At 54.7% G+C, this 23,474-nt stretch overlaps 1 protein-coding gene across 6 annotated transcripts; it reads right to left on the reverse strand.

The window, feature by feature from the left end:
* Positions 1-320: 320 nt before the first annotated feature.
* Positions 321-22,809, reverse strand: ANKRD24 (ankyrin repeat domain 24). 6 transcript variants are annotated; one of them, XR_009502561.1, is made up of 22 exons: positions 15,378-15,505; positions 14,462-14,578; positions 14,230-14,360; positions 14,064-14,152; positions 13,031-13,095; positions 12,475-12,532; positions 10,860-10,930; positions 10,561-10,667; positions 10,197-10,384; positions 9,674-9,702; positions 8,960-9,040; positions 8,715-8,822; positions 8,065-8,109; positions 7,877-7,975; positions 6,952-7,024; positions 6,602-6,720; positions 5,019-6,425; positions 2,860-3,027; positions 1,478-1,603; positions 1,184-1,249; positions 763-986; positions 321-449 (listed from the first exon to the last, which is right to left on the reverse strand). XR_009502561.1 is itself a non-coding variant. In XM_059918745.1 (21 exons), exons 1-21 carry the CDS (start codon positions 22,807-22,809, stop codon positions 909-911), a joined length of 3,231 nt encoding a protein of 1,076 aa, XP_059774728.1. In that variant the 3' UTR covers positions 533-908. The 6 variants fall into 6 exon arrangements, 5 of the variants coding, with proteins under 5 accessions (XP_059774728.1, XP_059774727.1, XP_059774726.1 ...); XM_059918745.1 differs by lacking the exons at positions 321-449; positions 15,378-15,505 and adding an exon at positions 22,774-22,809 and having other exon boundaries at positions 533-986; positions 14,462-14,548; XM_059918744.1 differs by lacking the exon at positions 321-449 and having other exon boundaries at positions 533-986; positions 14,462-14,548.
* Positions 22,810-23,474: the final 665 nt, after the last annotated feature.

Consider the following 23,474-nt stretch of genomic DNA (forward strand, 5'->3'; position numbering starts at 1 on the left):
AGAAACCCAGGCTCTGGGAAGGCAGCCCCGAACCGTGGACATTCTCCAAGGTCCTGGGACGCCTGGGGACAGGCAGAGCCTCTGCTGGACGCTGAGGAAACCTGGGGAACAGGCTGGACACGGAGCTGCCTTCCTGCTCGAGCTGGAAAGAGCCAAGAACCCCCAGGGGATTTCAGGGGGTTGGCCCACGGGCAAGGAGGCTGTGGGAGGGTGTGGGACACTCCCACCAGGGCCGGGTTTAGGGTGAGGACAGTGAGGTAAGTCGTGCAGCCTCAGATTCTGTCTTCATTTGACATTTGCATGTTTTGTTCATCATGAACTTTTGGGAACCCATTCTGACTTTTAGAAATATCGCAGTAACTGGGGAATTCCCTGGCCGTCCAGTGGTTACGACTTCGCGCATCCAAGGCAGGAGGCGCGGTTCATCCCCTGGTCTGGGAACTAAGATGCTGCGTGGCGTGGCCAAAAAAAAAAAAAGAAAGAAAAAAGATACTGTAGTAACATAGCAACATAGTGTACATCTTGGGGACTGAGTCCTGCCTTGCTCTCCTCACCCTAATCCCCAATCCCTGCTCTGGGCCGCCCCTTCCCCGCTTTGCAGTGGGAGCCCAGCAATCAGGCCACACGAGGCTTTCATCCTCTGCTCCATGAGCTTTTATTCCTGGGGTGGCGTCTGATGATAAGACCAGACGTGAGGGAGGGGACTCACAGATTCTCCGGCGCAGGGAAGGGTACACGGTCAGGGCCGGGGTCTAGACTGACCAGCGCATGCAGGGACCAGTGGGGTCGTGGAGGCAGTGAGGGATCGTTGGGAAGGAGCCCAGGCTGGTCTCCAAGTGCGGATGGTCAGTGCGTGAGTCTGGAAGCCCCGACTCGGGGCCTGGAAGGCGGAGGGCAGTGCTCTGATCTCAGCGGCCCTGGGCCTGGAGTCTTTGCATCTGCAGGATCTGACTCAGAATCCGCTGTACATCTTCATCCATCTGACCCTGGGGCGGGAGGTGGAGAGAAGCGGAGAGAGCCTGGGCGTTCCCCACCCCCCCCCCCGCAGCTTCTCCATTCCCCTCCCCGACCCCCCCGCCCCGGAGGTCATGAACCTCTTCCCTCGACCAGCGTCCCATTGTACAGATGGGGACACTGAAGCCCAGAGAGCAGCAGTGGCGCACCCAAAGCCAGGGTGACTCACCTGAATGGCGTAGAGGAGGTGGCTCCTGTACAAGGCCACCACTGCACTGTGGTCCCTGGAAGCTTCCTGTGGGTGTGGGGAGGGCGCTCAGAAAAGCAGAACCCCCTCCAAGATATGCCAGAAAGCCCCCTTTGCACCCAGAGCCCCTATTTTGATGGCACGCGCCGGCGTGACAGTGCTGCTTGCTAAAATACTGAACTGTTTTCCTCCCACGCCTGGCCCATGTGCCCAACCTCCTGCCTGCCCGTCACCCTCCTGGGACCCCTGTGCCCGGCGGGTGGGCGAGGCTCTCACCTCCAGCTGCTCCCGTAGAGCCTTCACCTGGCCGCGAAGGGCCTCCACCTCCGAGGAGCCTGGGGCTCCCGGCTGGTCCTTCAGTGCCTCCTTAAGACTGAAGACTTCCTTGGAGAGCTCTGTGATCTGAAGTGGGATCAGGGGAGGGTCAGCTAGCACCCTGAGGCCGGGGCTGGGGGCGGGGGACCTTTCCAGGCAAAGGACAGGCCTTGGAGGGAAAGTCGCATCCTAGAGGTTAGCAAACTGTGCCCTGCAGGCTGAGTCCGGCCCATCGGCTAAGAATGGTTTCCACATGTTAAATGGTTGAGGGGGAAGAAGTCAGAAGAAGAATGACATTTCACGACATGTGCAAATTAAACCAAATTCACATTTCCATGGCCAAACGTAAAATTTTATTGGCGCACGGCCAAGCCCATTCATTGTCACGGCGTCTACAGCTCCTGCATCAGCGGCAGAGCTGAGTGCCGTGGCCAACCAAGTAAGGCCAAAAACATTGACCGTCTGGCCCTTTACAGAAAAAGCTTGTGGATCTTGGAGTCCCGGAAAGTGAAAGCGGAGACAGACAGAACAGGAGGGCCGAAAGCAGCCTGGCCTGGTGGGGCTGGGTCAGACAGGCCAGGGTTTGGGTCCTTCTCTACCCTTTCCCTGCTGGAGATCTTGGGAAGATGACTTAACCCCTCTGAATCTCAGTTTCCTCATCTTTAAAGAGAATCACACTTCTCACCTTGGTAGGCTGCTGTGATTAAGTTTAAACTGTGCCAGCAAACAGCAGGCACTCAATAAATGCTGGGCTTTATTGTTATTTCTATAGATCAGAGGTTCTCAACCAGGGGTGATCCTGCCTCCCGGGGATGCCAGGCAATATCTGGGGACATCTGTGTTTGTCACCACTGGGGGTGCTCCTGATATCGAGTGGGTAGGGGCCACGAATGCTGCTCCACACCCCACAGTGCCCGGGATGGTCCCCCGCAAAGAATAACCTAGCCCCAAATGTCACTAGTGCTGAGGGGGAGGAACCCTGCTACAAATAAACCATAATCCCTACCACAATTTTATCTTCATTTTACAGAGGTGGAAACTGGGGCTCAGAGAGGTCAAGTGACTTGCCCAGGGTCACACAGCAGGTCGAGGCTGGGTGACTCTGTGTGCTAAAGCACCTGGGGCTCTGGGGGTCACATCCACTGTCTAGTGAGGTGCTGTGTGACTTCGAGACACTCAGTTTGCCTCCTGGAGCCTCTGTTTGCTCATCTGGAAAATGGGCTGATTTCCCAAGACACTTTCAGTTGGGACATTCTTAGATTCCCTCCAACACATTCTTAGATTCCCTCTAACCTCTGTCGAGTGGGGGGCCCCCTGACTGAGCACAAGAAAAGGGGACCCACCTTCTTGTCCTTCTCCTTGGCCCTCTCCAGGGCCTCCTGGGCACGGCTCTGGGCCTGGCGTGCCCTCTCGGCCTCGGTACGTAGCCCCCGCAGCTGCTGCTCTGCGGTGGCCAGCTGGGCCTCGGCCGCGTGCCGTTCACTCTTCATGAATAGCGCCTCCCGCTGCACCTGCGGCCCAAACCCATGTGTGACCCTGAGGACGTCTGGACCCCAAAGATACCTGGACCCCAAAGATTCTGACACTTCTATTTTGGTCTGAGGCTATTCAAGCCCATTTGACCTCAAGGAATTTGATTCAGGGAAGTTCTGGATTTCTTTGGGCATGATGAACATTCTGACTCTGCCAAGCTGTGTGTCCTTAGACAAGTGACATAAGCTCTCTGTGTCTCAATTTGCTCATACGTAAAACGAGGATAATAAGAGCCTCCACGTCACAGGGTGATTGTGGGGATAAAATGAGAAAATACATGGAACACACTTAGAATGGTGCTTGGCACACAGTAAGTGCTATCTTCAAGTTTGAGATGTTGTTGTTTTTGTTAGTATTATTATTACATAATGAACGTTATTATCATTATTATTACAATATAACCAGTGTTCTTTTCTCTGCCAGTGGTGTGAAGGTTTGTAGATTTCTTACAAAATGAAGGAAAAACAGAAGAGTCTGGATGAAAAGCAGACAAATGCCCCAAAATTGATGACTGCATTTTCACAAAAAATATCAAGATCAGAGCAGTGTTAGATTTGCAAAAACTGATCCTGGGGGGATCATTGGCCTTTATAGAAATAATAGGTCAGGGAAAATGGATAATAATTAGATGTTCACTTAGTACAGACTGGCTACACCTTAACAATTAAAAAAAACAAACAAACTAAGTCTGAATCAAATCAGACTTGCAAAATTTACCCACAAAAGAAGTGATCATGAAGGAAGGTAAAATTTAGAAAATAGGGCTTCCCTGGTGGTCCAGTGGTTAAGACTCCGCGCTTCCACTGCAGGGGGCACAGGTTAGATCCCTGGTCGGGGAACTAAGATCCCTGCAAGCAGTGCAGCCAAAAAAAAAAAAAAAAAACTAGAAGAGCATGTTCTTGGAACAATAATCCCGGCTGCAATTATTAATCACTTATACCATCACTGTCCTAAGTAAAATTAGACCATTTAATTTTCATGTGAGGACTAAGAACTATTATTAGCTCCATTATACAGGTGAGTAAACAGAGGCATGGAGAGAAAAATGCTTTCCTGATGACAATTAACAAATGTGGCTTTTTATTCACATATTTGTTAAAACAGCTGCTAGGTTTTTTTGCGGGATGTGTGTGTGTGTGTGTGTGTGTATTTAAGAAAAGAGATGGGGTCAAAAGATCCACCTTCAGGACTTCCCTGGTTGTCCAGTGGTTTAGAATCCTCCTTCCTCCACTGCAAGGGGTGTGGGTTCGATCCCTGGTCAGGGAACTAAGATCCCACATGCTGCGGGGCAACTAAGCCCGCATGCTCTAGAGCCCGCGTGCCACAACTAGAGAGCCCGTGCGCTGCAACTACTGAGCACGTGCACCGCAACGAAGATCCCACATGCCGGGGACTTCCCCGGTGGCACAGTGGTTAAGAATCTACCTGCCAATGCAGGGGACACAGGTTCGAGCCCTGGTCTGGGAAGATCCCACATGCCGCGGAGCTGCTAAGCCTGTGCACCACAACTACTGAGCCTGCGCTCTAGAGCCCACGAGCCACAGCTACTGAGCCCACGTGCCTAGAGCCCATGCTCCGCAACAACAGAAGCCACCGCAATGAGAAGCCTACGCACCACAATGAAGAGTAGCCCCCGCTCGCCGCAACTAGAGAAAGCCCGCCCGCAGCAACAAAGACCCAACACAGCCAAAAATAAATAAATAAATAAAAAGGAAGATGGCAAAAAGGGCTAACCATTAGAAAAAATGATGGGACCAAAATGGCCAAAAGGTTTTTAAAAAGAAAATACCAGTTGAAACACCCAGGAGGTCAGAATGGCTGCAGGGTCAAAGGTCCACCTGGATATATCGCAGCGTCAAGTCTCTGCAGGATTGAAACCGATGGGGTCGAAACATCGCATGGCTGTGGGGTCAGAACAGACCACCAACTGGCTACCGGCTGTGCCCGATGAGGATCCCGCCACGCTCACCTGGAAGACCTCGGCGCTGGTCTTCTCGTGGCGTCGCCCCAGCTCCTCCAGCTGCCCCTGCAGCCGGGCCACGTCGGCCTGCAGGGCACCCACGATGCGCTCGTGCTCCAGGCGGGCCACGCTGCCCACACGCTCGCGCTCCAGCTCTGCCCGCAGACGGGCAGCCTCCTTGCCCGTGGCCACCACCTCCTGCTCCAGGCTGGCCGCCCGGCCCCGCAACTCCAGGGCCTCCTCCTGCAGCCGGTGATGCGCCGAGGCCGGCACCGCTGCCTGGCGGAGCCCCTCGGACGCCTCACGCAATTCCGCCAGGCCCCGCCGAGCCTCCTCGCAGGCCGCGGCCAGCTCGGCGGCCCGGGCCTCAGCCGCGTCCCGCGCCTGGCCCAGCTTCACGGCCGCGGCCCGCTGCTGCTCCCCGGCGGCTGTGGCCGTGGCCAGCTGCTCCCGTAGGGCCTGCAGCTCCCGGCTCAGCTCCAGCCGCAACTCCTCCCGCTGGGCCAGCTCTGCCCGCAGGCCCCGAGCCTCCTCCTCGGCCAACAGCCGGCCGGCCTGGGCCTCGTCCAGCCGGGCCGAGGCCGCTTCCAGCTCCCGGAGGCGGCAGTCCCGGTCTCGGAGGTCCTCCCGGGCCTGCTCCAGGGCGGCCCGCAGCTGGCCTGTGTCACCGCTGCCGACCCCGCCAGCCCCACCGCCCTCGGCCTCCGCGGGCTCAGCCTTGCCGTGGGCCGCCTCCAGCCCGGCAGCACTGGGGTGCAGGGCGGGGCCTGGGGTGACCCTCGGGGTCGTGGCCTCCACTCCCACGGCCTCCGTTTTCATGGTCCCTGTGCCTGTGAGCTCTTCTGGCACAGCACCTGTTCCACTGGCCTTCCATTCTGGTTCCTCTGTTTTCATATTTGTGGACTCTGCTCCCGTGGCCTTTGTTTCTGGGTTTCCTCCTTCTTCTAGAGTTTTCGTTTCTGTGACCTCAGCCCCTGTGGCCTTTGTCTCCAAGCGCTCGGCTCCCACACCCTCCGTTTCCGTGGCCTCAGCGTCCGTGGGTCTTGTTTCCGTGGCCTCAGCCACCATGGATGCTGCTTCCAAAGCTCTGGCTTCCGTGGTTTCTACTCCTGCAGCCTCCTCATCTGTGCTCTCGGCTCCATTAAATCTGGTTTCCGGAGCTGCAGTGCCGTTAAGCTCTGTTTGCACCGGTCCGTTTCTGGTGGTCTTGGCTCCCGGGCCTTTGCCCTCCCTGGGGGCTGCCTCCTCTTCTCCAGGGGCCTCCTGCGCTTCCTGTTGCTCCAGCGCCTGCAGGGCCTTGGCATGCTGCCTGCGGAGCTGGTTAAACTCAGCCCGGAGAGAGTCGTACAGCGCCAGAGGGATGACCTCGGCCAGACTGCCAGCCTCCATCTCGTCCTTCTCGAAGTGCTCCAGGATCTGGCGGGGGCGGGGGAGCCGGGCAAGAGCTGAAGTGGCCTTGGGGGGCAGAGGGCAGCCATGCCACTTTCCCTGTCCACAGACTCAGCCACGTGCCCGCCCAACCCCCCGGGGAACAGCCCCTCAGGTCCTCAGGTCTGTCCCCACCCAACCCTCCCGGGCCTCGGTTTCCCCACCTGGACCTTCTCCATCAGCTCCTGGTTCTGTCTGGTGAGCATGGTCACCTGCTCCTGCAGCGAGGCCAAGAGCTCCTGGGCCGATGGGCTTAGGTGCTTGGAGAGCAGCGCCTCAGCCCCTGGCAGGGGACACAGAGTCAGGCCCCAGGGTCCTGGCCACGAGGAGTGGGAGCTGGGGGTCTGGAGCCATGGGTCAGGGCCCCTGGGGCAGGCAGGCTTTGGGGAGTGGAATAACTCATGGGGCGGGCCAAGCTCCCTCCCAGATGCAACCTCTCTCTGTGCCTGTGGGTCAAGGCTCCAACTCCTGGGGCCCCAGACGCGACGGGTGGGGGAGGGCAGGTGGGGCTCACCTGGGAAGTCGGGCAGCTCACCCTCCTCGTCCTGCAGGGTGGCCACATCATAGCTGGTGTTCTCCCTCTCATTCTGGTGGGGGGGCGACCAGGGTCTGGCTCGGGGTCCTGCCCTCCCTCCAGTCCCCGTGTCTCCCCCAAGTTTGTGACCATAACCCCAACAACTAGGGGTGTACGTGCCACCTGGGCACAGGGGACCAAGAGAGGGATGGGAGTGAGTCCTTGAAAGGGTGTGTCTGCAATTCTGTGCGGGGCCACGGCTGTCTGCCTGTGTGCGAGTACCTGCAACAGTGGTTCAGGGTCTGTGGGTCTGCGGTGAGTGTGTGTGTGCGCGTGTGTGTGCGCGTGTGGGCGTGCACAGTGGCCCCGGTCTCTCCTGTGTGAGTCCCCGTGACTGTGTGTGATTTTGCACTTGTATTTTAGTCTGTGGTGTGTGACCGTTCTGTGTTTATGTGTGCATGTGCGTGAATATGGTTGTGTACGTGTATCTATGTTTGTGTAATTATGTATTTTGAGAAATACTTGTGTGTGTACATGTATTTGTGGGTGTGTGGCCTAGGTGTGTGATTGAATGAGAAATATCTGCTGTGTGTGCCCAAGTATTTGCTGTGCATGTGTGATTATACACCCACAGATGTGTTTGTTGTGTGTTTGCCTGTTGTATGTGTAAGACCACATATATACAAGCGTGGTTGTTCATCTCTGCATGTACGTATGTGTGATTCTGTCTTTTTAAAAGTGTCTATTATGTGTACCTGTGTTTGTACGTTTGTCTGTTCTGTGTTTGCATGTGTGTGAGACTATGTGTATTAGTGTGATTATCATGCAGCTGCAGCAGAAGAGAGGCCCTTCCCTCTGGTGGCCCCGCCCCTGGTGGCCCCGCCCCTAGAAGCCCCACCCCTGCCCTGCTCCCCGCTGGGCCCACCTCCAGCAGGGACAGCCTGCTCTGCAAACTTTCCACCTCCCGTCCTAGACTCTCCTTCTCCTCCTGCTTCTCTGCCAGCAGCTGCTGTAGCTCTTGCACCTGCAGGGAGGGGGTGGGGGGCTCAGTGGGCCTCTGGGGGAAAACACTGGGCAGCTGGCAGTCCAGCTTCCCCCCACCTTCCACCCTACCTGTCTCTCCAGGCTGTGGAGGGAGCTGGCCTCCGCCTCTGGCAGCTGACGGAAGAAAGGGGCCTGGGCTTGGATCTGGGCTGGGGGCCCTCCCTGGCCCACCTCCTGCTCAGTGGCCCTCCATCCCAACCACAGATGTCCTCTGGCCTATTTTGTGCCAGACCCCCTTTAGGGCCACTAATTCATTTATTTATTCATTCACTCACTCACTCAAATATTCATCCATCCAATAAATACTTATCAAGCATCTACTGTGAGCCAGGCACTGTCAACCATGCCTGCCCTCATGGGCTTACAGTCGAATGGGTGAATATGAATAAAATATATGGTACATCTAATAGCAGTAAGTGCTTTAAATAAAAATAAAGGGAACTGTGACGTGAGTGGGGGTGTAACAATTTTAAATAATTTGGGTAGGGGAGGTGTCTTTGAGCAAAGACCTGAAGGAGGGGAGGGAGGGAGTCATAGGGACATCTGGGAGAAGGTGTTTCTGGCAGAGGCCACAGCACGTGCAAAGGCCCGGGGGCAGCACCCTGCCTGGCGTGTTGGAGGAACACCCGTGTGTCTGGAGAGGGAGGAGAGGTAGGGTACCCCCAAAATGGTACCTGCCGCAGGCTTAGCCCAAGGCCCGTGTCTCTGAGGCCCCTCACCTCCTGCTTCCTCCGTTCCTGGTGCTGCTCCAGGCCCCGGATCTTCTGCAGTAGGCGGCCCCTCTCCTGTCGCAGCCGCACGATCTCCTCATAGGCATCTTGATCATCCTGTCCCCCGACCCCGGGAACCCACCACCTTTACATGAGGCCCAAGGACTGTACCCTCCCATACCTGAGCCAGAGCTTTCTCCCCATCCTGCCTGGAGGCCCTCCACGCCTCCCCCCAAGGCCAGGGCATCCCTCACCGGCATCGGGATATTGGCAGGGGGCTGAGGTGCCTTCCGCTTCTTGGGGGCCCCTTGCTTTTCATGGCTGGACACAGAGTTCTGGGGGTAGGGGGAGAGGGGGTACATGGGGGACATGCCAGCCTCCCACCCAAATAAACCAACACAGCCAACCCACTCTCTGTCACCAGCCCCAACTCTGCCCTCACTTCCTGTGTGATCTCGAGTGAGACCCTGCCTCTCGCTGGTCCTCACTTATCCCAGCTTAAAAGGGGGCAACACCACATCTCCTGAGAGTTCTAAATCTTATGTTTTACCCTCTGCCCCTCTCCATGCCCTGGTACTTTCCCCAGCTAGACCCAACTGTTTACAATTCTTTCCCTATGGAGCTGAGACGCTGTAGTGCCGGAAGAGAGAAAGAGGCCAGACCTGACTCCTTCACTGACTGCACCAGCCCTCATCCGTCTCAGTTCCCTCTGCCATCCCACCCTAGCCCCAGGATTTGGCCCCATCCCCCCACTGTTCTCACTGAGTCTTGGGAGTTATGCTGTGGGTGCTGCTGCCACTTGGTGGCAGTATACCCTGAAGGTAGCATTCTTCCCAAACAGGTCCTTCCAGGTGTTAACCCTGAGTCAAGGGTCCATCTCTTCCTTCTCTTCCCAGGGAGCTTGGGGCAAGGGGGAAGGTAGTGTGTGCACAGGGAGAGGGACTTGTTCGCTGCTTAGGGATCCATACCTGAGACGATGCCTCGCCTGAATCATCCTCTGGGAGGGCAGGGGAGAGAGGGAAGCAGGGTCAGGCACTGCGCTAGGGATTCCATTCCTAGCCCTAGGAAGGGCATTAGTGAGCCCAGGGGACTTGAGGGGGCTCCCAATTCCCCCCAGAATCAAGGACTTTTAAGGTAGGAATCAACCATTTTGACAGAATACTAATAGGAGGGGCCTTGAAACTCTCAAAAAGAGAGAACAGTGGCATCTCCAGGATGGGGCAAGTGGAAGGGCCAATTCTTAGGAAAGGTAAAGATCCAAGAATACGGATGACCCAGGAAAACAGAGTTGACCCCTAGGCTATTTCTGAAAGCTCTGGGGTTCCTCAAAACTGTCCTGAGTAGTGTGACGGGAGCAATGAAACCTCCTATAATACAAATAGGGGTACCTTGAAACTATCCACGGTAGGGAGGGAGAGAAAGGGGTGACAAGAAATTACCTAGAAGATGGAGGAGGGTGCTCAAAACTGTTCAGAGGTGGGGTTTGCATACCGCTGGGTGGTGAGGGGCGCTGGGCGGCCTCCTGCAGGAGGTGTAGGATGAGTTTGTCCCCGGCCAGGGCGCCGTAGTGAGCAGCGTCCTGGCCCAGCGCATCAGTGATGCCCGGCTGGGCCCCACCCTGCAGCAGCACCTCCACTGTTTCGGGGCTGGCTCCCTCACAGGCCAGCATCAGGGCCGTCCTAGCAGAAGAGGAGGCTACTGAGGGGGTGAGGACATTTTCAAACCACCACACCCTCCTCAACGCCCAGGCTGGGGAGGGGGAGGAGGACAACTAGATCCCACACCCAGAGAGGTTAAGAGACTTGCCTAAGTCACACAGCACACAATGGACTGGCTGAGAGGGGGAGATGCTCACCTGCCCTGAAGGTCCTGGTCATTTGCAGCAGCCCCTTGCTGCAGGAGAAGGCGGCACAGATCTGTGTGACACATCTGAGCTGCTATGATGAGGGGTGTTGTACCCAGCTGGGGGAAGGGGGTTGGGAGAGGGATGAGACAAGGCATGAGAGAATGACTCTGGGAGGTGGGGAAGCCTATGACGGCCCCCAGGCTTCCCTCCAAATCTTCATACTTTTCAAAGGGTGCCTGGGATGCTGCCACTTGGTGGCAGCATACCTCAAATGCAGTATCTTTCCCCACAAGATCCCACAGACTCACCCGATCTCGGGGATTCAGATGTGCCTTGAAGGAGCAGAGCATTTCTGAGCAGGAGATGCAGCCGCCAGCCGCTGGAAAAGGAGAGAAGGGTGGGTAGGAAGGGCATGGCTTTGACATTTTCTGGGGTCCTTCTGCCTGAGTGTGATTCTTATCCTTTATTTCATGAGAAACTCCCACCTCCCCCAGAAGATCAGTGACAAAGATATGACTCCTATTTTACAGATGAAGGAACTGAGGCCCAGCCAGGCCCATGGTCACCCAGGGGGGTCAGAGAAAGAGCCAGGATGAGGACCCAGGTCTTCTAATTCCCAGTCCCAAGCTCTTTCCACATTCCACTGTGGGTCCCTCTTAGGGTGGAACGTTTCACTGATTTTCATGTATTTAACCCCTTTTGATTCAACCAGCATTTATTGTGTACCGACTATATACCAAACCCTCATACACAGAGTGTTAATATTTACTAGAGAGATCAGACCTCCGCTGAAGTTGGGCAGGCTTCTTGGGGTTTGATCTGACCTTGAGTTTTGATGGTGAAAGGGGGAGGGTAGAGGTCACTGCATGGGCATGGACCCTGAGGCAGGGAGGAGCTTGGAAGGACTTGGTCATCAAGGAAGTAGGACAAGGTGTGTTATGTCCAGAACCTCAAAGAGGGAAGGAAGGGCTTTGTGCAAGGAAGTGTTGCTTGAAAACCATTAAACTCTTGGACTTCCCTGGCGGTCCAGTGGTTAAGACTCCGCAATTCCACTGCAGGGGACGCGGGTTCGATCCCTGGTGAGGGAACTAAGATCCCACGTGCTGTGCGGCATGGCCAAAAAGATAAAATAAGAAAAAAAGCTAAAAAAAAATCATCAAACTCTATATGATTACCTGCTGTGTGCCCAAGGACTTATGGGGTTTTGTTTGCTGTGGTAATTCCATTGCTTAGAACCCAGCCTGGCACACAGTAGGTACTCAATAAATATTTATTGAAAGAAAAAAACCATGGAGCTTCCATAACGTGATCAAAGGCTTTGCCACCACTAGGTGGCAGCGTACTCCAACTGCAGGGAATGTTTCAACAGTGAATAAAACTCCAAAGCAAATGTATTTCACGCTCCCAAGAGGATAGACGTTTCTTGAGTCATCAAGTGAAAGACATTCCCGAATGTCATGGGCACGGTGGACAGACGTTGGGCTGGGCCCTGGCTCAGGTGGGTGGGTTCCTTCCCTCCCTCGGGAAAGGAATTTGGATTTGATGACTATGAAGGCTGCCTGGACCTTTGGCCTTCCTGAGATTCCCTAGGACTTCCTTGAAGCAAATTATACTCTGGTCACCCTCTGATCGTCCTCACCCAGGCCCAGCATACAGTAGGCTGTGCTTCAGGGTCAGACGGCCTGGATCCTCCCCACTTCCTTGCTGATAAGCCTCAATTCCCTTGTCTGTCCCAAGGTCATCGTCCATGGCTCAGAGGGTCACTGAGGATAATGCAGAGCCCAGTGCCTGGCACACAGTAGCGGCTCCGTGAGAAAGGAGGTGGAATGTCCTAGGCAGGTCCCCAGAGCCCTAGGTAGAATAATTCCCAAGCCTAGCACCCTCCGGGCCATGGTGGCCAGGGCAAGGCCAGGCTGCACCCACCTGCGTGATGCAGGGCCGTCCACCCACTACTGTCCACAGTATCCACCACGCAGGATGCCTGGGGGGGAGGGGCGTGTCATTGGAGGTGGAGCCATTCCTGTTTAGGAGCCATCCCTGTTGCCTAATTTCTCTAGGAACTGCCCCTCCTTGGGCTCTGCTGTATTTCAGGCTCCTTGCCTCCCCCCTTCTCCCCTCCCACCCACCTGCTCTGTGGAACCCACTTCTCACAGGCCCCCAAATGACTCTCTTGGCTTTTATGAAAATTGGTGAGAAAGAGGGATTAGCTGGGAGCCCAGGGGCAGCCGGGGGTTTGGGGAGAAGCTGGGCTCAGGAAATAGCTGGTATTGGGAGTATAACTTGGGTGTGGGAAGTAGCTGGACACTGAGGGAGTATCTGCTTGTCCAAGGAGTAGCTGGGACTCAGGAGTAAAAGGGGTCAAGGAATACGAAGGATTCAGGGGGTAACTGGGGGTTCAGTGAATTCCTGGAACTCAGGAGTAGTCAGGGCAAGGGAGTATCTGGGGTTGGGAAGTATCTGAGGCAGGAAAGGACATGACCTGCAGTAGTTGCTTCAAGCACTGAGGGTGCCCATACTTGGCGGCCAGGTGGAGGGCACTGTAACCTGAAAGGGAGAGAGAATGTACTAGAGCTTCAGATACTCAGGGAACTTCCAGTTGCCCCCCCCAAACCTGTGTCAACTACTTGTGATGACTCTAACAAGTCCCCAAACCCAAGTACTTCTCAAAACCGTGCTACTCCCTGGGGCCAGAGACTCTCCAAGCCTCAGCTAGTAGGTGTCCCAGACAATCTCATCCCAGCTACACTCTACATCCATCCACTCCTCAAGCACTACTGTCCCCAGCTACTCCCCAGGTCGCCAGCTACTCCCCAGGTCGCCAGCTACTCCCCAGGTCCTCAGCTACTCCCCAGATCCCCAGCTACTCCCCAGGTCTCCAGCTACTCTATAAGCTCAACTACACCAAAGTGCCAGCTATGCCGCTTTCTTTGATACTCTACAAATCCCCAGTACCCATACATCCTGGCTCCTATACTTGTTGCCCTGAAGCTTCAGATGTGGCTATGCCCCATGCCTAGCCATTCCCTGAGTCCCAACTACTCCCTCTGGCCATGCCTTCTATCGCAGTTATCCTTCAGGGCCCTAGTTAGGTCACACACCTAGATTCTCCTTTTGTCTCAGCTACTCCCAGAGCTCCAGCTAACTCTAAAGCCCAGCTACTCCATGCATCTCAAATACTCCCCTCCAAAAAACTGTACTTGTTATTCTCACGCCCCCAGATGTTCCTCAAGCTCAGATGCTCCTCTGTTCCCATTACTTCCTCTGACTCAACCACTACCTGAGTCCCAGCTCTCCCCAATCCACAAGTTGACTCACTCTGTTTGCTGCCGGCCATGGTCTCCATCCTTGGGTACCACAGCCTGACTCGCCCCTGTGCCTCCCTGGGGGCACTGAAGAAAACCCCCCCTTTTTCAGCAGGACACGGAGGCCATGAAGCAGGGCCTGGCTGGACCCTCAGGCTGGGCACCTGGTCTGAGTTCCTCTTCCCTCCCCCAGGGCCCGGCGGGTAGTACCTGCCCCATCCGTGCTCATAACGTTGGCGCCGTGTGTCAGCATCACCTCTAGACAGCTGGCTGCACCCCTCATGGCCGCCAGGTGGAATCTGGAGGCCAGAGGTCAGGGGTCAGCTGCAGGGTGGCCACCCCTCAGCCATCACACCCCCAGGACGTGGGCACTCACGCGGACTTGCCCTCGGGGTCCAGCTTCGTGGGCACCAGCCCCTTGCGGGCAATGAGGGAGGCCACCCGTGCGGCATCATTGTTCTCCACGGCCTGCAGCAGCCGCTCGTCACTTTTGCCCCAGTCCTGGCTCTGTGGGGCACACCCAGGGGAACATGGGACTGGCGGCCACTGCCCCTCCCCGCTCCCCCAGCAGGGGCTCCGGGCTCTCACCGCCCGGCCTGGGCACTTGCCTGGCGCCTGCCTCTGGCTGCCGGCTTCGGGATGGGGCAGGGGCCGCAGGGTGGGCAGGAGCCAAGGTCAGTGGGGCTGAGTCGCAGCTGCCGGGGGGAGTGGTCCTGGGTGGGGGCCTGAGACAGCATCCCTCAAGCCTGGGTCCCCAGCATCTGCCCCCATGTCCATCGCCCCAGCTGTCATACACCACTTCCACCATTGTACCATTAAACCATCCCCAGATCAGCCCCCAGCATCTTTCCAAAAAGTTGTCCCCCAAACCTAGGTCCCCAGCTCATCCCTTAGTGAAAGCCACCTTTCCAATATCACCTCACCATATCCCTTTCTGAACCACCCTCTGAAGTCTTCCCATAGGAACCCCTAAAAAGGTTGCTTCAATGTATCTCAGCACCATCCTCTGCCATCTGTCCTTTGACTGCCTCTGAGATGCCACAATTGTCTCCCAAATGTCCCAAGATCTGAAATGCATTCCAAAATGTCTTCCCCAAATTCCTGACATGTTCTCCAAAATCATCCCCCCAATGACCCCATCATCTGTCCCCAAATTGTCCTCCCCTAAAATCTTTCAGATGTCCTCCAAAATTGTCCTCCAAATGTCAATATCTTTTCCCAAAAAAGATCACCCGAAACAGCACCCGAATTGTCCCCACAAATGATCCCATGCAAAACTGTTCCCCAAAACTGTCCCTCTAAATTCTCCTGTGTCCCCATCTGTCCTCAAAACTGTCCCCCCAAATGTCCCATCCATCCCCCCCAGTCTCTGTCCCGCCCCCTCCCTCCTCCCTGATCATCCTTCGCGGGTCTCGGGGTGGAGGGTCTAGGCTCTGCGCGGTCAGGGGACGGGGAGGGGCGGGACGGGGAGGGGAGGAAGGGCCCGCGCCCGCCCCGCTCCCGCGCCCCTTCCCCCGGCCCTACCGCAAAGGAGGCGGTGGCGCAAAGGCACAGCTGCTTCATGGTGTCCAGGGCGCCGGGCGGCCGGGCGGCCGGGCGGCCGGGCTCCGGGAAGTGACCAGAGGGAAGGGCCCGCGATGCCGGGGCTCGGCCGCCCGGCCCGCGCAGTCCCGCCAAGCCCCGCGCCGACCCTCGCCCGCGCGCCCCGCCTGCTGCCCCCCTCCCGGCCCCTCCCCTACGGGTGGGGGGGAGTGCCAGGGAAAGGGGCTGGGCTCTGGGGGAGGGGCACCGCGGTGGCCCGACCTGACCTTCTTGCCACCGGGAGGCTGAGGCAAAGAGGGCCAGGCTCCCAGGATCTGCATGGACCCGCCTGCGTTCGTCTCCGCCTCTCTGGGGGGGGGGGGGGAAGAGGGGGAGTGTGGGATAGGGAGGTGGTCTCAGGTGACTCCCGGTCTGGTTCCACTGCCGCTAGGCTACCCAGGCTCTCCCTCACTCATTCATTCACTCACTCATTCATTCATCATCCACCAGTGGGGCTCTGCAGTCTGACAAACCTGAATCTGAATCCAGGGCATCCCCCCCCCGCCACACCCCCTGCCCTCCACAAACCTGCATTTACCATCTATAAGATCCGCCCAGATACTTACCTGCTTTGGACTTCACTTTCCTCATCCGGGAAATGGGTTTCATATTAAACAGTACCTACTGCAGAGGGTTACTGGGAGGACTAAACGAGATGCTATATATGGGGCCTGGAACATAGTGCGCCATAAACACGGATTCAAAGAAAGATGCGGTTGGGCTGTGTGCATATCTAATACTGAATCCTAGGGACGCAGGACATAGTAGGTGCTCAGTTAAACCACTGAAAGACAGAGAGGACACAGCCTTTGGCTCTAACTCCAAGGGGCTGGGAGGGTCTGTGTTCTGCTGGTTTTCTCAGACTGGGAGCCCCTTGAGAGCAGGGTCCCACTGAGGCCTCCCTGGCAGAGGCCAGGGTGGGGTGGGCAGTTGGTGAATGTTTGCTCAGTTAATGTGTGACTCACAAGGCCAAGCCCTCTGAGCCATGTGTATTTCATTCATTCAGTCCACTCGTGCTACAGGGTGCCTGGCACTGCACTGGACATTGGGACTCAGTGGTGACGAAGACAGATGTCCCTGCTATCACTGAGGTCCCTGGGGAGACAGACATACCCATGGATTTATGAACCAAGGTGATCAGGGCTATTAAGAGGGAAGCCCAGGTGAGCTGGGAGCTCAGAGAGGACTCTTGATATCATCTGGGGAGTCAGGGACGGCTTCCTGGAAGAAAGGACATCTGAGCTGAAACTTGAAGAATGGGCAGGAGTTGGGGAGTGGCAGGAACAAGATCATGTTTGGGAGAAATCATGAAATAAATTGCTCTCCTGGACCAGTGTGGTAGCCTCTGCCCTGGTCCAGGACCTGGGGCATGGGGTGGGGTGGGGTGAGGGTGTGCATACTTAAGGGTGGGGCAGAGGAGGAGAGGTGCTAGCATAGGAGCTGTAGGAGGGGGTCCTGGGAAGGAGGGGGAAACCGGGAGTGTGGGGTGTCAGGAGAGCCACAAACGGTTCCAAAAGTCAGGATAGTCCACTGTGTTGTGGATGCAAATTCAAGAAGGGACCAGGAGAAGGGACAAGATTGGGATTACAGGAGAGAGAAGGGATGTGTGAGGAGACAGGCCTTCAGGAGCCCAAATTTAAGAGCAATGACTGCTGACAGGCACTGGGGCTTTGAACCCAGCTTGGCCATTGTATAGTTGCTGTGTGACCCGGGGCCAGCCATTCTCCCTCTCTGGGCCTCAATTCTTTAACAGTGGGATAGATAATGGAACGAACACTACAGAGCCGGGTTCCTCCACCCAGAGGCACTGCTGACACTTCAGCCTGGTCATTCCCTGGGGTGGGGCCATCCTGGACTCTGTGGGGTGACGAGCGGCACCCCTGGTCCAGAAGCACACCCCCCACCATGTGACAACCGTAAATGTCCCAGGGATCACCCAGTGTACCTGGGGGCAGGATCACTGCTGTTGTCCGTGATTATTCTTAGACACCTTTAGGCAGATGGAGGGAGAGGTGGGGGCAGGTAAATGGAGAGTCTGCTGATAAGCAATTGGGGAGTTGGAAGGAGGGTGTTAAGGGCTCCTCTCTCCTCTTACACCGAGGGGGGGTGGTGTGACCCTCTCAGGCTTGTCCAGAGAGGAGACTGAAATGGATCTCCCAGCTCAGGCCTCGGATTTCCAACTGCCCTCGGCCTGTCCTTCTGGATGCTAGACAAGCTCAGAAGCCCCCCGCAGTGGGCCAAGGGCGTCGCTGTCCCGGTGGGGGCTTAGGCCAAGTCTTAGCGTCATCTCACTCCTCTCTCACCCCACACCCAATCCAGCAGCCAACCCCACCAGCTGTAAACTACGTCCAGGGACCCCTTCTCACCCGTGGTCCAGCCCCATCACAATTCTATCTGGAGGTCACCTCCTCCCAGGCCTCCCTGCTTCTGTTCCCCTCCCTGGTCCACCAGCTTCCTAAAGCCCGCATCAGAGCATTTCTCTCTTCTGCTCAGAAGCCTCCAGCGACTTTGCATCAAATGCTAACTGCTCACAGAGCCCAGGAGGTTCTATGGCAAGGAGTCCAACTGCCAACTGAGGTCCCCAGGGCTGGGGCGGGGGGTGGCAAATCCCAGCCCACCCCACACCCACCTGGTTTGCTCCAGCTCAAGAGCTAAGAATGGTTTTTACACTTGTAAGTGGTCAGGGAAAAAAAAAAATCAAAAGAAGAGTAGTACTTCCTGACACATGAAAATTATATGAAATTCACATTTCAGTGTCCATAAAACAAGTGTTATTGGGATGGGGCTATGCCCATTCATTTTCAAATGGCCTATGGGAATTCCCCGGTGGTCCAATGGTTAGGACTCCATGCTTTCACTGCCGAGGGCCGGGGTTCAATCCCTGCTCAGGGAACTAAGATCCCACAAGCTGTGTGGCGTGGCAAAAAAAAAAAAATTTACTTTCTGGCCCTTTACAGGAAAAATGTGCCTAGCTTTGCTCTATACAATCCTCCTTGTCAACTCTCTGAACTCATCTCCCTCTACCTTTCCCCTGGTCCGTGACATCCTGCCGCAGTAGTCTCCTTTCTGGTCCTCAGACAGCTCTGCCCACCTCCGGGCCTTTGCCCTTGCTGTGTCCTCCACTCGGAATGCCCTCCTTCCTCCACCGCCCACAACGCTGATTCCTTTACTGTCTTTTGCACTGGAAGACACCTCTTCAGAGAGCCCTTCTCTGATCACCCCTTGTCACTCTGACCCCTTAGTGGGGGGTTATCTTTCCTTCATCGTTCTTATCACTACCTGACATCATCCTGTGTACCTTTCTGAAAATATTGTTTCCTCTTGATTTCTTCACAGAATGTCACCTCTGCACAGGCAGGAATTTTTGTCCCCCTTAGTCACTGTGGCTGGATTCCCAGCAGGTACCGGGTATAGATTTTGAAGGACCCGGTGCAAAATGAAAATGCAGGGCCCCTTGTTGAAAAATTATGAAGAATTTCAAGATGGGGAGAAATGAGTATGAAACCAAACATGGGGCCCTTCTGAGTGGCAGGGTGTGTGTGTGTGTGTCTGTGAAGCAGGCCCTGATCTCCAGCCCACAGTAGGTGCTGAATAAATGTTTGTTGAATGAATTAAAGAAATAGTGACTCATTTAAAATAAGGTCACATATCTAATATATATCTGTATGTACATTTGTTCATTTCAAGAGTACTTTTCAGGGCACCCTAATAATAAACTACAAGCTACAAAATTCAGTCAATCCCCTAGTGCCTGTGTTGATCTAATAGCAATAAACTACTTCGTTCAAACTGAAAAAAAGAAAAAGAAAAAGAAACAGTGACTCTGGGAATAAAAGTGAGGGAGAGACAGACAGACAGATTTTCCAAAAAGTGTTGAGGCACCGGGAGTCTACGAATCTCTAAAATTTTCTACAAATCCGCAATCTTCTTCCTTGTAGGATTTTTCTAAAACCTGAAATAAGGGCAGGAGGTTGATGGGAATCCAAAAACTAGGCTCCCAGCTCCAGTTAACTCCCATCTTTTTTTTTTTTTTTTGGCGGCATCACATGGCATGTGGGATCTTAGTTCCCCGAACAAGGGACCAAACCCGTGCTCCCTGCATTGGAAGCACAGAGTCTTAACCACTGGACCGCCAGGGAAGTCCCTCCCAACTTATGGATGGAAAAACTGAGGCCCAGAGAGGGGGCGAGAAGGCTCAGAGCAAGTAGGGCGCTCTGCTGGGACCCGGCAGAGCAGGCTGTATCATGAGAGAAGCAGAAAGGAACGGGGAGGGCGCGCCGGGCAGGTTGTGTGCTGATAATGGGAAACGGAAGGTCCGGAGAGATGGAGACGGAGGTGGAGGCGGACCACTGCAGTCGCGGGTGTTTGCTTTCTTCCCTCGGGGCAGCCGAACAAAAGCTGAACCTGACTCCTGCATTTGGCAGAGAAACCGGAGCCTGGCAGGTAGAGGGACTGACGGGGGTGGGGGGCGGTTTTGGCGGGGGAATGGAGGACCAGCTTCTCCTCTCTCTCCTCCCCCAGGCCTCCCATCTGCCGCGCCCGCTCCAGCCCAGGCGGGCTCTGCTCTCTGCCCCCGCCCTCCCTGACATACCCAGAGACCCTCACACCCATGCTGAGGTTTTAACATCCCTCTATTCCCGCCCTCCTCATCTTGACTCTGTGCCAGGCACCTATCAAAACACACCCACGTCCCAAATTAGGTGTTTTTTTGTTTTTGTTTTTTTTAGAGGCACAAACGTTTTGAAGGATTGGATTTCAACAGGACTCTGCTTTTGAAATTCAACAATCGGATGGTTTGGTTTACCACTGGCTACAACTTCTCGGGAATTTTTAGCAGGAAATGTGAACACTAACTAGGAATCGATTTCAAACGGGATGAAAATTTTAGGATCGTTCTGCAGTGAATGAAGCTAACCCCATGCCACATTTTGTAGGGATTAACAAACAATTTATTCCTTGCTCTGGTGCCCTCTCTCTCTCTCTTTCTTTCTCTCTCCCTCCCCCTCTCCCTCTCCTTCCCTCTCACTTCAATCAATGCACTTTCCCCCCAACCGAGGCCCAATAACACAGCCCTAGTAACACAGGTGTTCCTAGTAACACAGCCCGGGGAGAAGGCAGGCATCTCACTTCCTAGCTGTGTGACGTTGGGCAAGTTCCTTAACCTCTCTGGGCATCGTTTACTCATTTATAAAGTGGAGATAAAAGCTCCTACCCTACATGATTGTTATGAGGGTTAAAGGAGCTGACATCTGCAAAGCACATGGAAATCTCCTTGTAGTGTTTGAAAACAAATAAATAAAAACAAAAATGGGTTGAAATAAAAATGAGTTCAACGACATTAAATGTAAATTTTAAACGTTAAAATAAACAAAATGAAAGGAATGTTAAAATTGATAAATAATAAAAATACATTTAAAAATCATTTTGAGGGGGGAATTCCCTGGCGGTGCAGTGGTTAGGACTCTGAGCTTCCACTGCAGGGGGCATGGGTTCGATCCCTGGTCGGGGAACTAAGATCCCACAAGCTGCGCAGCACAGCCAAAATAAATAAATAAAACAAAAATAAAATAAAATAAAAATCAGTTGGGAAAACTTTGGAAGGCCAGAGAATGGCGGAGATATACGCAAAGTCACTGAGCTAGTCAGGGACAGAGGAAGGATTCGAACCTAGAGCCACCTGACTTTAAAACCAGGCTTGGGACTTCCCTGGCGGTCCTGTGGTTAAGACTCTGCTCTTCCACAGCAGCGGCCACGGGTTCGATCCCTGGCTGGGGAACTAAGATCCTGCATGCCGTGCAGCACGGCCAAAAAATTTTTTTAAATTAAAAAATAAAACCAGGCTTGTTCCTCTGCCCCGTTTTTGACATTCAAGGACTCCTCGGGCTGGGCCCTCTCGGGCCTCAGCTCCCCCTCACATTCTCTGCTCCAGCCAAAAGAACCTCTTCATCATCCCATTATGTCCCTGTATCAACCAGGCTCTGCCCAGCCTCCAGACCTTTGCTCACACTGGTCCCCATCTCCCTCCCTGTGTGCCTTCACTTGTCTAAATCTTCCCTGTCCTTCCAGGCTCTGCTCCAGCACCACCTCCTCCAGGTAGCCTCCCTGATTGCCTTGGGCCTTCCGGATGGGAAGGCCCTGTCATGGGAGAAAGACCAAGGGCTCTAAAGTCAGACACGTGTGGGTTTGAATCTCCCTGTTGCCACTTTACTCTGTGACCAGGAGAGGTGAGTTAACCTCTCTGGACCCTGGTTTCTTTGTGCTGTAATTGGGAAGTTTAGCCTGACAGAGGCCAGTGCTCAGGAAGGCTGGCTGCCAGACTCTACATCTGAATGCTCACTTAGCTTCTGTGACTCTGTGCCCTGGACCAGCCTGAACACTGGCAGGGACTAGCGGGGCCAGGAGGGAGTGGGTAATGAATGAGGAAGGAGCACAGTCTCTGGAAGTTCACAGCCCAAAATATAGCTGCAAGAGAAGCCAGCAAGACCCCACCTCAGGGTCTTTGCACTGGCTGTTTCCTCTGCCTGGAATGCAATTCCTGCAAATACACACATGATTTCCTCCTCCTTTCCCTTCTGATCTTTGCTCTAATATCAGCTTCTTGGTGAGGCCTTTCCGGACAACCTGCTTTAAAACTGCAACCATCTCCCCTGCCCCAGATGCTTTAAATTCCCTTTCTTTGCTTTCTTTGTCTCCCTGGTACAAAATATGCCTTTCACTTATTTATCTTGTTCAGCATCCATCTCCCCAACACAGCTGTCAGCTCCACAAGGGCAGGGATTTCGGTCTGCCCTGTTCACTGCTGTGTCCTCTGTGCCTAGAACAGCACCCAATACAAATATTTGCTGAATAAATACTCAAAAGCAAGAAATCAGGGTCCCCGAGAAAGTGAGGCCCCAGAAAAGCAAGTGGTCACTGTAGCTGGGAATAGAGATCTTCCGGAAGAAATGTTCTTGGAGCCAAATTGTGAGGGATGGGGAGGATCCGATGCATAGTAGTACAGGGAAGAGAGTTGCAGGTGGAGGGAACAGCCTGGACAAAGGCATGGTGGCTGAAAAGCTTGAACAGGAAGTAATGTGGAGATCAGGGCAGCAGGGGGCAGTAGAGAGGAAAGGGAGGGGAGGTGGCCAGAGGCTAAAAGGGTAAACTTGAACCTGTGGATGGTGGGGAACCACAGAAGAGTTTTGAACAGGGAGGGGCTTGGTCATACGGAAGCTGCCAAAAGAATCTGGTGACAGACGGAGGACAGCAGTCCAAGGGCCCAGTGGATCTTCAGCCAGGTCCTGGGGGACAGGAGCCTGAAGTTGGAGGACATCGGGCATCTCAGTGGCCTCAGACTCACCTCTGTCTTCTTAAATCGTGCCCGGAGGGTCTTCATGGCCAGTGTCAGGTGTTTCTCCTCTCCCCAGGCCACCTACAGAAGGCCAGGGGGTAAGAGACATCAATCCTGGTGGGCAGGAGAGCCGTCCGCCTCCCACTCCTCAAAAGTACCACTTCCTCCTCCCCCCCTGGCCATCCCAGCCCCTAGAGCAGGACATGGACCTATCCCATCTTCTAACTTCTGTGTGTCCTTCAGCAGGTCACTTGCCCTCTCTGTGTTTTACATCCCTCTTCCATAAAATGCAGGAAATAATCCCCTCCTAACCAACTTGTGGCCAGTTTCCTGTGAGGTCCCTAGCATAGAGCCTGGCAAACAGTAGGTGCTCAATGAATGTATCCCACCAGTATTCCCTGTTGCCCAAGTAGATCAGGCTTTTTCTGGTTTCAAGCTTTTATCTGTGCAGTTACTTCTACCTAGGATGCCTTTTTTTTTTTTTCCTTCTCTGGTGAACTCCTATTCATCCTTCACAGCCCAGTTCCAAAATCCCATGGTGTTCTGATCAGCTTTGCCTCTTACTAGTAGGCAGAACTCTAACTCCTCAAATTGGGTTCCCCCAGCTCTTCCTCTGCCCCACCCCTGGCTCCAGAGGCTGGAAGTGTCTGGACTGGTTCTGTTTTCTTGAATAGTTAGGGGCTCCTGGGGGGCCAGGCCCAGAGCCGAGG

The sequence above is a fragment of the Balaenoptera ricei genome, chromosome 3 (assembly GCF_028023285.1).
Source record: "Balaenoptera ricei isolate mBalRic1 chromosome 3, mBalRic1.hap2, whole genome shotgun sequence".
Lineage (NCBI taxonomy): Eukaryota > Metazoa > Chordata > Mammalia > Artiodactyla > Balaenopteridae > Balaenoptera > Balaenoptera ricei.